This window comes from Chrysemys picta, chromosome 6 (genome assembly GCF_011386835.1).
Source record: "Chrysemys picta bellii isolate R12L10 chromosome 6, ASM1138683v2, whole genome shotgun sequence".
Taxonomy (NCBI): Eukaryota; Metazoa; Chordata; order Testudines; family Emydidae; genus Chrysemys; species Chrysemys picta.
Window position 1 is genome coordinate 113,968,767 of NC_088796.1, and position 14,520 is coordinate 113,983,286.

At 38.6% G+C, this 14,520-nt stretch overlaps 1 protein-coding gene across 1 annotated transcript; it reads right to left on the minus strand.

Moving 5' to 3' along the window:
* Window positions 1-778: 778 nt before the first annotated feature.
* On the minus strand, window positions 779-14,100 carry LOC112059579 (uncharacterized). Its single transcript, XM_065549675.1, has 10 exons — window positions 13,826-14,100; window positions 12,429-12,663; window positions 9,225-9,344; window positions 7,669-7,743; window positions 6,378-6,446; window positions 5,244-5,312; window positions 4,142-4,201; window positions 3,135-3,209; window positions 2,495-2,660; window positions 779-1,554 (listed from the first exon to the last, which is right to left on the minus strand). The coding sequence occupies exons 2-10, from the start codon at window positions 12,505-12,507 to the stop codon at window positions 1,281-1,283; spliced, it is 987 nt and encodes a 328-aa protein (XP_065405747.1). The 5' UTR covers window positions 12,508-12,663; window positions 13,826-14,100; the 3' UTR covers window positions 779-1,280.
* Window positions 14,101-14,520: the final 420 nt, after the last annotated feature.

Below are 14,520 nucleotides of genomic sequence, written 5' to 3' on the forward strand. Positions count from 1 at the left end.
GAAATCCCCTAGTTACCAGCTGAGCTGGAACTAACAAGGTTTGTACCGGGGAAAGGATTGGGCCCAGACTAGGAAGGAATCTAGTCTGTGAAAGAAGCTTATTGCAACATCTCTGAGGGTGAGATTTACTTGTACTCAGTTTCTTAATGTATTAGGCTTAGACTTGTGTGTTTTGTTTTATTTTGCTTGGTAACTTACTTTGTTCTGTCTGTTATTACTTGGAACCACTTAATCCTATTTTTTATACTTAATAAAATCACTTTTGTTTATTAATTATTCCAGAGTAAGTGATTAATACTTGGGGGAGCAAACAGCTGTGCATATCTCTCTATCAGTGTCATAGAGGGTGGACAATTTATGAGTTTACCCTGTATAAGCTTTATACAGAGTAAAACGGATTGATTTGGGGTTTGGATCCCACTGGGAACTGGGTGTCTGGGTGCTGGAGACAGGAATACTTGCTAAGCTGTTTTTAGTTAAGTCTTCAGCTTTGGGGTCGTGGTTCAGACCGTGAGTCTGTGTTGCAGCAGGCTTGCGTGTCTGGCTCAACAAGACAGAGTTCTGGAGTCCCAAACTGGCAGAGAAAATGGGGTCAGAGGTAGGCTCAGCACAACAGGTGACAGTCCCAAGGGGAGTCTCTGTGACCAAACCCGTCACACAGGTATTCTTATTTGTCTTTCTCAGACTCGCAAGGCTATTCTCACCGGAATTCTCAGTGTCTATTTCAGAAAATAGTTTAATGCTAATATCTTTAATATCCTTTTTGATACAAGGTAGCTATTATGGAAAAAAATCTTTCAAAAAGGTGATTTATTGCTCAGAGAGTACATCATTACAAACCTGTACTGTATATGCCCCTGGTATTGGCTTATATGGGCTCTTGAATTTACTTCACAAGGTCACAATAGTCAATCGCAATAACAGAGTTCCTGGGAAAGACTTCTTAGGTCTTCCTTTTGCCTACATCTTGCATTGTGTAGATGACCGTATTTAAAAGCCAATTCTGTTCTGTTCCTTTCACCCTGGATTCTGAAGCACTTAGAGTATAGTATGCCTGCAAACATTTGTGATCCAGATTTAATTTCAAGTCCCTTTCCCGTCTCCCTTTTCTATCAGAATTTAAAGTTAGCTCTGCCTCCTTCATGTAATTGCAAGTTGTAAACTTTAATGAATCACAAATGCATGCTATTTTTATAAAAGTAGCTGCAGGGTTGTTGTTTTTTTATACTGGCAGCATCAGGGTTCAAAGGTTTTGTCAATCCTGCACTCAGGTGATTGGTTTATAGCTCATTTTCGCCTGTTTTTGAAGCTTTATACAAAGTAGCTCCACTGCGAGTTGATTCATCAGAAATTGATGATACATCATCTACTGACTTTATATTGGATAATGTTCTTGTCTTTGAATGTCTAGACTGTGAATTGCTCCTTATCTCTGACAGTGTTTTTTCATCCCATATACTACTGTCTGCAGTCTTAGAAAAAGAAGGTTGAAAATAAGATAGAAATGCCAGTCTCTGTTGCTCAGCATGAGTGGTGGAGGCATTACTAGAACCCCTGAAACACAAAAAGAAAAAACATTTTACTCATTAAATATTATGTGGAGAACAAATACCCTAGAGAGACATTCTTGGAGTTGCATATAAATTACCAAGCTTCCACTTTTCAAAATGTGAACTAAGCAGGAAAAGTTCATGTATTTGATAAGAACGCTGTAGTACATACACGTCCTAGATTCAACATTTGTTTGAGCATTTTTTGGTGATTTTCTTGCTTTTCGCCTGAAGGGGAAAATGTTACCCAAGTGATTGAATGTGTGTGTGCCTTTTCCCAAACAGGAGAGAAAATAAAAGTTGGGTTTGTTTTTATTTGGTTACTAAACATTTTGCACAGTTCTACATAATATTGTAGTATCACTTAAATGTTAACAATAGCAACCTTACATCTTAAAACCTTTATGCATTTCAACACATAATTATCTTTTCTTAAAGCATATGTATTTCAACATGTAATTATCTTCAATATAAGAATATTACCCTTCATTGTTAAACTGCTTTACCACTTCTGTGCACTGGAGAAGAGCAGTAGTTTTCTTTTAAGAGTTAATATTCTATTAGAATATTTTAACTTTAACAGAAACATATCAGGTGTGGGGGGCATTCTGGGATCTAGCAGTATATCCCTGCTCCATATACATGGTGCATTAGGCAACACTATCGTGGATAATCAGAAACAATAGGCTTATGCATAAGTCTGCCTTATACTTCCTAGGGTAAAATCCTGAGCTCTTGAGGCAACACAAAAGAGCCATTGTCTTATGGGAAGTAGAAATAACTCAGGTCTCTTAACCTGGATGTTGTCTCCAGCATTACACCAGAGAAAAGCGCAGCTATCCCATATGGGAGCTCAGAGGTGCAATGGGGAGGCCAGTACAGAACAGGTATTTTCATCATAGCCTCCTCCCAGGACTCAGACTCCATGTGATAGGAAGACTTACTTTTTTTGTTTGCTGAACTGGTTGAGAGTCACACCACAGCATATCATAAATATTATTAAAATGATAAGAGTTGTAGATGATACAGCAAGCATTAGTGTTTCCCTTACATCTTTTTTTCTTCCTACATTTGCTGCCTTCTTTTGAATAAGATCACTCTTATCCGACACTAGAAAAATAAAACAAGCCAGACCAATCAAATTCAAACAATGAATGCCATGTACATATAAATGATGATTTTTTAAAAAAGATTATACCAGTAGGTTCTGCATCAACAAATGAGCAGACTGATAAAAAGGCTAGACATGCCTCTGTATAGATCCCATGCTTTAGGGCTGTTTATTTGACCTTTGCATACATGACCACAATTTGGCCTAAAGTGAAGATCTTCAAGTCACTGCCACACCCAGACCTGTACCTATGACAGAGGACGTTCTGGTAGAAGTTTAACAGCCCCCATGGAGTACAGAGATCTATGAACATTTTTAGTTTAATCAAAACACTTCCTCCCTGCCCTCCACCCCCCCCCCCCCGATGACCTTGTGTTCTTGAATATTCTTGAGCTCTATCATCTCCATGATCCCAGAAGATTATTGTCCGGGAAATCAATAAGATTATAGTAAGTACTGTACTATGTTCTTACTTGGTACTGGTTTAAAAAACATGTTTCTTGGGTGATATTCTGTCTCATTGAACTCAGGAGTTTGGTTATCCAGTTCTGCTGGAAAGCAAAAAAACCTGTGATGCAGTGAAAACACAGGTGATGTAATGTGCCCTGTTTCCCTATCCCCTGACATATGAAGTTAATTCTTTTGCTTCAGAATGGAAACAAAGACAATGTAATCTGAAGAGGCAAGGAGGGTGAGATAATATCTTTTATTGAACCAACATCTGCTGGTGAGAGGCAAGCTTTCAATCTTACCCAAAGCTCTTCCAACCCACCTTGTATCTCTAATATGGGACCAACATTGCTACAACAACATTGCATACAGTAATGTAATCAGCAAGCAGTTGACCATATTATAAATTATTTCATTGCAACTATTATAATAGATCTTGATTTGGTTATCATAGAATATCAGGGTTGGAAGGGACCTCAGGAGGTCATCTAGTCCAACCCCCTGCTCAAAGCAGGACCAATCCCCAGATTTTTACCCCAGTTCTCTAAATGGCCCCCTCAAGGATTGAACTCACAACCCTGGGTTTAGCAGGCTAATGCTCAAACCACTGAGCTATCCCTCCCCCTTTTGTGAAATTAAATGTATGTAAAAATTTAGGGCCAGATTCTCAGCTGTTGTAAATTGGTTTAACTTTGTTTAAGTCAATGGAGCTATGCTGATTTACATTAGCTGGAGATTTGGGCCATTGACTTCAATGGGGCCAGAATTTCACTGTGGCCTTTAGTTGTTGTGCAGTCTGTTTTTTGCTTGCATTGATTTTTTTAAGACCTAGTTGCATCTGGATTCTCTTATTTCTTGATTGCAATATGTTCTAATAAGCAATATCAATCAAATTAACACACATTTAATTGTCTTTTAGCACATACACAGTTTCTAAAAGCCAATTAATTTCCTGCCATAAGTGTTTTCAAAGGGGCAACAAAACTATTTGCATAAATCAGCCAAAAATTCCCTGTCTGTAGACTTTTACCTGCAGATAGGTCTTTCAAAATTGGGTCCTTGTAAATGTTCACAGGTTTTGCTCTTAGATCTGTAAAAGGATGACAAGAATCAGTCAGTAGTACTTCAGTCATTGCACAGTAAAACCAATAGCAAGTAATTTATTTTCATCTGTTTAGGTCTGATATACAAATTCATAATAAATAAGCAAGTTGTAGAGCCATTTCTTTCCTTATGAGTTGGATTAAATTTGGTCTTTAAAAATATTTTTGCTAAGATGTTCTTTACTTGGAAACAAAGGAAGTTAAGCTTATTTTTCAGAAACATTCAGGAGAAACAAATGACAATTTAGACACATGGTAGTTTGCCTTGCCAAAGGCATGAATTCTTATGTTATTATTAGGAACTTTGCAAGTGAGCCCAAACAGAAAAAGAATATATGACTCAAAAGGCCAAATTATTCCTTTACATACACAAGTGAGTCTTATTTACTTCAGTGAAATCCCCACGTAGACCTTTGGGATTAAGGCGGGTAATATGTTCTTTCGTGGCCAGCCCAGTTCCAAAATGGTAATAATCTTTGGTTGTTCATAGAAGGAAAAAAATTAATGCCAGAGATACAGACTAGAGAATTCTTCAAGAATTTGATGTGAGCGCATGTTCTAGGGTTTAAAGCACATGACGGGGTATCAGGAAACCTTGGTTCGGTTCCTTTCTCTGACTTGCTGGGTAAGTCATAACCTTTTTGTACCACAGTTGCCCCATTTTTAAAATAGGGAAAATAATACTTGCATACTTCCTGGGAGTGTTGTGAGGCTTATTTAACCCTTTACACTGCTTTGAAATCCTTGGATAAAAGGGGCTACCATAAGTGCAAAGCATTTTTATAAAATCTGGATATGGTTCTCAACTATCTTAGAGTCAATGTAGATATTTTGGAGTCAATGTAGATGTAGAATTTCAGTCTCTTTAATTCAGTTTTCTTTGTTAATTTCACTTTTGTCAATTGCATTCAGAATATTTTGAGAAGTCAGTATTGTTTTCTTGTGTAATTTATGATTACAATTATTTTAAGTTTTAATTTGGCCATTTTAACTGTGAAAAAATGTTTTGATGATTTCATCATACCATACCTCCACTAAGTGATTCCTCGACTGGGCCTTGAGTGATAATGTTGAGATAATGAGGTCCAAATTTGGATTCTAGAAAAAAGAGTTGCAAAGACTATTTACAGTTCAGAACAGCCTGGTCACTAACAGCAAAAAAAAAAGTTGGTGTGCTTGTCCTTATTCATAACAAAATGGGAAATGTTGAAGCAGCACTCCAATATCTCTTGACAGGATAGCGCAGTGTATCACTAGTACCCATATTTAATGAAAGAAAAATCGAAGAATCATTCAGTTACGAATTAGCACTGTCAAACAGAACTTTCAGTTTTAATGTATTACATTCCCTTGTCTGCAAGTCAAGACCTTTGTGCTGGTACAATGATATACATAGCCCTTCAAACAGTAAAAAGAGAAGTTATTGTCCTTGTATTAGACATGACTTTGCCCATCATTTTGTCAGCAGTTCTTTTGTTTTTAGCTAGATGAATCTGTGAGTTCTTGAAGTCAAGTACTGACTTGAATCCTCTAATTCAGGTCCCTTTTCTATTTATTGCTGTCCAGTTCAGTGCAAAATACTTGTATGTAATTCTGGTTAAACTCTGTAATTGATGTCTCCTATTCCAAATGTGTGCCTTTGCAGAACCGACAACATATGATCTAGATGCTACCTTCTTTTGGGCAAGAGAGAGGTGCCTCTATTAGCCTGGGGGTCACAGGGTGAACCTGCTCCTGGAGTTGGGTGCGTAAGCCAAGGCAGCCCTGTAGTGCAGTGCACTCAATCAGAATGTGGGAGACCCAGGGAAGATCCCCTCTCTGCATGATTTAGAGTATGGAGTTGAACGCAAGAGAGTCCCCTAATCACCAGGCTATTGGGTATTTGGGGTAAAGAAGGGGACTCTTTCAGTCTCTCCTGTTGAAGCTGTTTCACTTTGTATACATAAATATTCATTGGGCCAGAGAGAAAGACTGACTTGTTAACCCGCTAGTTAGGGCACTTCTCCTGGGCTGCTGGAGACTCAAGTTCAAGTCATGGCACCAATGAATACAACTAGAAAATCATGTCAGAGCAGTGTTTTAAAGTTCTTTTCGTTTTTAGCATATTACAGTAAATCATTACAAGAGCAATACTCACAATAACGCCTTCCAGTGTATTCTTACCTTCTGAAGGCTCTGCTTCAGAACTCTCTAGTTGTTCCTCTTCAGCCTTTTTGATGGAGAGCAATTTCACTAGAAGATTAAATATACAAATAGGTTTGAGTACAATAGGATCTTTTAAAGGTATGAAGTTACTATAGGGATGGACACTTGAAAAAATTCCAACATCTAAATATAGGTTTTTGCCAACCTATTCTTACTGATTCTGTATTCCCATTTGTACTTTAGCAGCCACATAACGGAAGACAGTGTGACTCATGCCACTGGTCTGAATGGCAGGGGCCAGGGGGGCGGGACAACATGGCTTTTGATTGAGGTCATCTTTAATGTTTCTCCAGTATCAGCTGGTGGGGATGCTGATGGGTTAGCACTAGTCCATCACCCTTTGTGTGAAGTAGCTCAGGCTGCAGAAGCGCTATGTCACTACAGGCCAGCACAAATTCTCATTAACTTCAGTGGTTCAGGACTGGATTGTAAAAGAATGTACTAAAGAAACAATTTTGATCAAAATTGGAAAGAGTTTGTGTCCATGTGCACATACTGTCTTGTGTGTTGACAAGAAATTATTGTACAAATAAATGAGAAAATTAAATGTAACATAAAACAGAGAGTAGTTTCCTAGCAGCAATGTTTGTTTTGTGAGAAATGAGTAAAGAAAGTTTGAAATAAAGTTTAGTTTGAAACTAGCACTATTCCAACTTTTTATCCCAAAAATACAATGTAAAAGTAACAACATGTTCTGGCTCCACAAAGTTATCTTACATTCCTATAATTAAATATGGATCCGGGTGTGGATTCCAAATGGTAAATGTACTGGATTTAAATTCCTGTTAAGCATCAGCCACCAACAACGCTGATCTCTCCAAATTAGCAGGGAAGAGGAATCTTCTGAGCTTCTCAGTTAAATGAATGGGAAACTTGTGAGATCCCTTTGCTTTTCTCTCCTCGTCACACTGTACCACAAATGATTTCTGGATACTTGCCGTTGACACAAAATATTGTACTAAAAAATAGAATGGCAATAGAATTCCTTCCCTTCCATCCACACAGCCCAAGAATATGTTAATGGTTTGAGGCTACATTAGGATTTCTTGTTTTAACATTTATCCATCTATCAGGTACTTACATCACAGTCATGTCATGTCAGTGGTATCTGAGTGTCATGAAAGGAAATACACTGTTTTTTCTTTATTGCATGATTCTATCTTCCCTCCTGCCCAACCCCTCCTAAAGTGCTTCAAAATTATTCAAGTCCCTGCATGTAGGTTCTTAAATGGTGACTTCGGCTACTTACAGTACTCCCGTAAATTCTGCATACTGTTCTTCAGCATTAACACATCTTTGGACACAGGCGGATTTGTAGAAATGTCTAAATAAATTTTAAATAAATCAGTTAAATTCTTATTTTTGACATATAGGGCCACATTTTCAAAGGAGAGCATAATGCATGTAACTCTGAAAAACACCTGCCCCCACTTGCGAATTTGGTTAATGTATATCTAGCTACCAAGTTGTGCATGCAACTATCTGATTTATGGATGCAAGCGTGCATTTGTTGAGGCACAATGGGTGTATTATTTTTGTGGGTGCAGCCATGGTATTCTCCTTTAGAAATTTGTTTTTTACTGTTTTTAACAGCTTACAGTACAATTAAGATATATGTTTTAAAGATTAAAATTTATAATTCTCCTTCTTTGCTTAGCCTTCTTTAGCCTTCGTAATCTGTTTTGTTCCATTCTATAGTACAGATATTAATGTAATAGCTGATATTTTAATTTCGGTAGTTTTGCTGAGAGACCTATTAAGTGCTGCATGATTTCAAAAAATTACAGAAAGAACTAGTTTAAAAGAAATCTATACATGTCTAGCGACCATTTTATAAATCTATATAAATCTATACAGTTCTTTGTCCACTGCATTACAAATTCATGTATTTAAAATGTTTTTAGGGTTAGAGCAATGCTACCTTATCTAAGCCATGACGGTACTAATTTAGTCAGTGCTTAAATTTTACTAGCAGTAGGACAGGTACCCCAGGGATAAGGAAAAGACCGAAGAACTGCTGTAGAAGGCTTATTTCCCCCTCTGTTGGGCATTTACTAGTTCTTTGAAAGCCTGACAAATGAAAGAGACTCTCTGGATCTCCCCGAGGGAAAGTGACAGTCTATGAGCATCCTATAGTGGAATGTGTTTGGTTCCTTTGGAAGCGACTTCAATTCATTCCTGGATTGAAATGTTGGCCGTTTGTTGTCTGTTTGCATTATCATTTTGATTAAAGGTGGTTTTTCCCCCGACCATGCTTTGCTGCATGTCTTCTCTTCGGCAAGTGTTGTGGCCACTCTCCTGCCATGATTCACGCACATCATGACTGATTATGTTTGGTACCTCAGGCTGAGATGTACTGTGTTGCATTCTTTCATGTATCTTTCTTATAATGGTGATGCAAACATTCTCTTTCCATCCTATGCATAAGAACTAGGAATATTGCATCACCGTGGAACTACAGATTTCTGTTGCTAGAATATAACTCATAATATATTATATGTATATTTATATAGTCCTAATCTGCAAAGGGATCCACTGTGAAGACTCCTATGCCTATATAGCATCCCGTTCAGCAGGACTCTGTAGGGTGAGTTCTTTTGCATGGTAGAGGATTATAGAGAACAAAGGGTTCTTGATTAATTGTGAACATAAATTTACATGGAACAATTCATATGATATAGAAAAGGGAGAATTTCACTATAGGAGAACATTTTTAAAGCTGCAATTTGTAGATGATTGTACTGACATTGCTGGTATATTTCTGCTGTTAGATCTATATTTTGGAGTCTTAAAACCTTACTTCACCTGTTTCTAAAAAGATCTCATGGTCCTCAGGACTTTGTACAACGTAGTTATTACCATCATTATCATCTTCCTCCTCCTCCTCCTCCTCCTCCAAGTCATTGACAGGTAAGTTATGGTAGTCTAGAAAAATGAGGCAAATTAGTTGTCAAAACTGTGATTTTTTTTGTACTATATTTGCTGAGAATCAGAGACATGCTGTGAATTTTATTTGCTGCGACAAATGGATTTAAAAACAATACAATTCCATGGGCTGTAAAAATGCTGACAGTCTTTCTTTGGCAAAGATTGACATAAGTTGTATACATTTCTAAATCCTGCGTATTTTTCTGCACCCAGGATGTAAAATATTGATACTTAGAAATTGCATCCTGTAATCCAGAGAAACTCAGGTGCAGCTTCCTACTTCATCAGCAACTCCTCTGGGCACAACATGCTGCTCAGAGCATTTCTCAGTTTGGTCAAGGAGTAGCTTTCACGCTGCTTGACACAAGGAATGCCGTACAGAAAGTACAGAATAATCTGTACCCCTTTCCATCTTTCCAAGCAGCAGGGAGAGGACAGGGATCATAGGGGGAAAATCTCTCAACCCATCCTCTTACCTACCGGAAGCCATTTATTTTTACTGGTATAAACTGGTCTTGTCCCTGTATTTCTAAAGGGCTTCTTACCATATGGTATTTAGGCGCAGAAGAGCTTGTAAATCATATTACTTGTGGCCTCCACTTTATCCCCTCCCCCCCTTACATAGGTAAATCATTTAATGGTACAGAGCTGTCATCATGGTTCCTACTCAAATCCCCCTTCCAGCTGCTCGAGCAGGGGACATGTCCAAGGCATACCTGCACCATAGCAATCCATGGCTGCTTGAAATGGTCCTTAGGGACTCTTGACAGCTAGCGCAGTATAGAACAGCCAGAATCATAGAATATCAGGGTTGGAAGGGACCTCAGGAGGTCATCTAGTCCAACCCCCTGCTCAAAGCAGGACCAATCCCCAGACAGATTTTTGTCCCAGATCCCTAAATGGCCCCCTCAAGGATTGAACTCACAACCCTGGGTTTAGCAGGCCAATGCTCAAACCACTGAGCTATCCCTCTGATCTGCACTGGAAGACTAGCCAACCCAGTAGCAGAGGGCTGCAAAGGTAACCTAAAGCCACCTTTTGCTCCCTCCACTTTGGTGATGAGCTGAGCATAATTTGGGCAAACTAGAGAACTGACCTGTGTCACAACATTTGCATCCTGCTACCCTAAGTATGTTGAAATTTGCCTTGAGCACAGGAAGGACTTGAATCAATACATAGCACACATACAAGGGACTCTACATAGAGACATTAAACTTGCAAGAGCATTTGAAGGATGTTTCAGTTGACAAATTACAGGCTGGATGACACAGTCAGTGGAAACCCAGCTTGAACAACAGAAGCCTGGAACTACACAAGGACAAAATCAAGAAATGATGCAGAGAAGCTATGTAACCTTTCTATGACTTACCTAATATGACTGATTCCATATGTTAGGCCCAGAACAAGAAGTAACATCTGAAAATTACAGGTGGAATGCAATTCTGAGGTTCTTCCTTCTCTTTTAGGTTTAAAATATAAGAACCTGATTTTTTACCCCCAAATCTATGGTTTTGAATGAGATCGTGTAACAATTTGTTACATCAAAATTGTAGGAAATTGTGGAAGTAAATTCATGGAAGTCAAGATAGTTGAATTATCAAATTTGTCAATTTTTAAAAGACCTGCAGCCCCGACCAGTCAGCTCAGTGTCTGTTTGGTTTTAGCACATTCTGATTGGTTTGGTGGAAACTCCAAAATGTTAAGTGCCGAAGAAGCAAAGAAGTTGGTAAAAGTACACCAGTCCCTCGCTAGAATGCGGGATTTGGGATCCATACGCGGGACCGCGTTAAAATGAATTGTAATTAAAAGTAAATTAAAGTAATTAAATTTGGAATCCATGGCCGCGACCGCGTTATATGCGAATCCGTGCTATATAGACACGCGTTCTAGCGAGGGTGTGGTGTATATCAGTATCTAAGGGCAGATACAAAAGGCCTACTGTAGGCCTAACGATTTAGTAGATTAGGGACTCAATTATTGTGCTTATATTTTACTTACAGAATTGCATGCTTCTCAGATCGGACAATGTGTGCATCTTGTGAAGTGAATAATATGATATGGGTTTGGTATTTCCTTTAGTATATCATATGTCCGATTTTTGGATAATTTCATAGTTTTGTTTTATTTTTCTGGGACAAGTTATTTTTTCAGGTTGGGGAAAATCACACCAACCTTGCCATCCAATAGTGCAGGAAAAGTGATCATGCAATGAAATTACAGTTAACATAGAGCGAACAAAAGAAAATATTACTTCATGCAGTGTGTAGTCAGCCAATGGAAATGACTGCTCCAGGGGATTATCAGGTCAAATACTGTGTCTGGATTTTTAAAAAGTTGGATAACTTTATGTTCAAAAATAATTCTTATAGTTATGCATGGTAAGAGAAGAGTCATCCAACCTCATGCTTCAGAGCATGAGATAATTGTTGCCAGGGTCATGAAGGGATTATTCCCTTGCGTACAGCATTATTGGCAGACTTTGTGCAATAAGAATTCATTCACCTTCCTCTGAAGCAGCAGGGATTGGCATCACCCCAGCAGAGTACTGGTAGATGCTCATTCAGTATGGCAGATCCAAAGTTCCTAAGGACCAAATTCTGTCATTTGTGTCGTGAAAAGAGTACTGGAGTGGAGAGCAGGGAGGTTCAGGGGCAGGCCTTGTACCATACATATCAACTCAGCAGACCCTTTGTGGTCTGCTGAGCATACTAGTCTGCCCTTCCTTACCCCATGACTGTGCTTTAGCGGCAGCATTCTGACTAGGTTCTGCCGAGGTGCAAAAGTGGGATGTTGGAGAGGCTCTGCACACTTCCTTTCTACCCTCCAGCACCCCAAGGGACGACTACGCTGAATTTAGTTGTATATTTTCAAGCAGACACTGCTAAAAGTGCCACCGAGGGGAACGGATTCCTTAAGATTTCTGGAGGAAAAAAAACTATAGTCGTTTAAACAAAAACAATAAACAATCAACTCCCTTCCCCCCCAACAGGTTAAGGGAAAAATGCATTCAATCTATTCCTAGAAGTAACAATACACTTCCTTAACCATTCTCACCATATAGAGGTTTTGATGAGATCATACCTTTAGAAGATGAAATTAGCTTTTTGGTAGTCCCTGCAGAAATAAGCAGAGATAAAAAGAGAAAAAGTATGGGATTCATAGGGAAAACTGTTGTGCGTCTCTAGTCATTATCCTGGATCTGTCTCACAGTTTCCTCTTACAGTCATCAGTTTCACATTCCAAAGTAGATCATTGTGATGTCACCATCGCTTTTAGAACCAGCACAGACCAATCAGAGAAGAATATGCCTCAATTTCTGGAAAGAGATACCACAGATAACTTCTGAGATTTTTAAAATGACACTTTATCTTTGAATAATATGTTTGTTTTTTAATGTTAGAAATGGAACGGTCTTTGGGTAGATAAGAAGAAATAAACTTTTCTTTGAAAAAGTTTCCTCAGTGATTAATTACATTACAGCTTCTTTTATTTTAACAAAGCTCTGTGGGGCAGGCAGCTAGTGCACATTTTCATACCTCTTTAGACCATGAGAAGATGTGTCCCCATCTTACAATCAATGCAAATTTAAATATTTAATATTTTTCACTAGACTGCATGCTTTATAGTGATACAGGTTCAAAAAACACAGCATCTGAATGAAAACAAAGATGACCCAAACTTATTACTCTCTGATCCATCAGAATGTGATCCTCTTAGTTAAAAAAAATGTTTCTATACAAGGGGTATTAAATATCAACATGGGCCAATTGTTACCACAGGTCTATTTTATTCTAAGGTGAAACACTGCTATCTCAGATACCGATGTATAATAATTGTTGGCCCGAAGTGCCTGTTTAATGGTCAGCACTGTAGATCCTCTTCAATTTTAAAATACCTCTTAAAGACGAAGAAAACCTAGAGTGTGAGAAGTATAACAGATAGAGAACAGAGATAAAAAAGGAGAAATTAGAGGGTGGTGGATGTGTCACTGAATCCTAGGGATCAAAGGAAACACAAATGGACGATATATTTGATTGTAGTGCTTTTCCTCTGTGCTTATCACATTGCAACCGCTGATCTCCATTATCATAATGATATTTTTACGTACAATACACAGACCAGTACTGTATTACAAATACATTGTAAGGAAATGAAAGGGCCCCCTCTTATGGCTATGATGGGAAACAGTAATTTTTCCTTTAGTTAAAATAAAATAGTAAGTACAAGTGCTTCTGGGGAAAGGAAAAATAAAAGTGATGAGAAATAAAAAGACACAGCAAGAACAAAGACTGAGAAAAACATAACAGCATAGGAAAAATTAAGGCTTGATCCTGATAGCCCTTATTAAATAAGTCATCATTACTCAGGAATTGTCGCACTGAAATCAGTAAGTGAGTGAGGGTTGCAGGTCTGGGACCTAAAATAGTTAGAAAAAGAACATGAAAAAGCAAAGGAGTACGAGAAGAGCTATGATGAACACTGTTCCATAGCTGGGAGGTATTGGCAGGTCAGCAATCTGTACAGCAAACACCCCCTGACCATACAACCCAAAGATATGTCCGTAATGATCTTGTTAATTGCCCTTCCAAGAAGCATTAGAGTTTGGCTGCAGACACTGATTCTTCAAAAAAACACATTCGGACTGGCCACTTGAACCTCTTTGAGGTTGATTATTGTTTATGGTATCCCACAATGTGCTAGGTGCTTTCCAGAGGTTCAAGAAGTTTCAGTCCCTGTCCAAGCAGTTCACAGTCTAAGGATAACGGAGAAGGAGATAGAGGTTAGGGGAAGGAGAACAACAAATAGGTAATTTTTATACAAGTTAACTAGATTCCCTGTAGGCACAATGGCAAAAGTGGGTCTATGAGGACGGATATGTGGACATGTGTAGGGGCCTGACATATGAGTTCAAGGCAGCCATACTATGCCTAGGGTCCACATGTAAGAAGACATAGAGATGACTGAATGAGAAGCTGACAGATGGGTAGCCTATGATGGAAACATTGGTGGAGCAGAGATAGTGAGGGACAACATAAAGCGAAATAAATAGGGACAGGGAGAGACAGCTTTGAAAGGTGACACAAAGCTTAGATTGGATATGATAGCAGCTGGGGGAGCAAAAAGAGGTGTTTGAGTGGGCGAGTCCCCAGATCAAAGCAAAGGACAAGGAAGA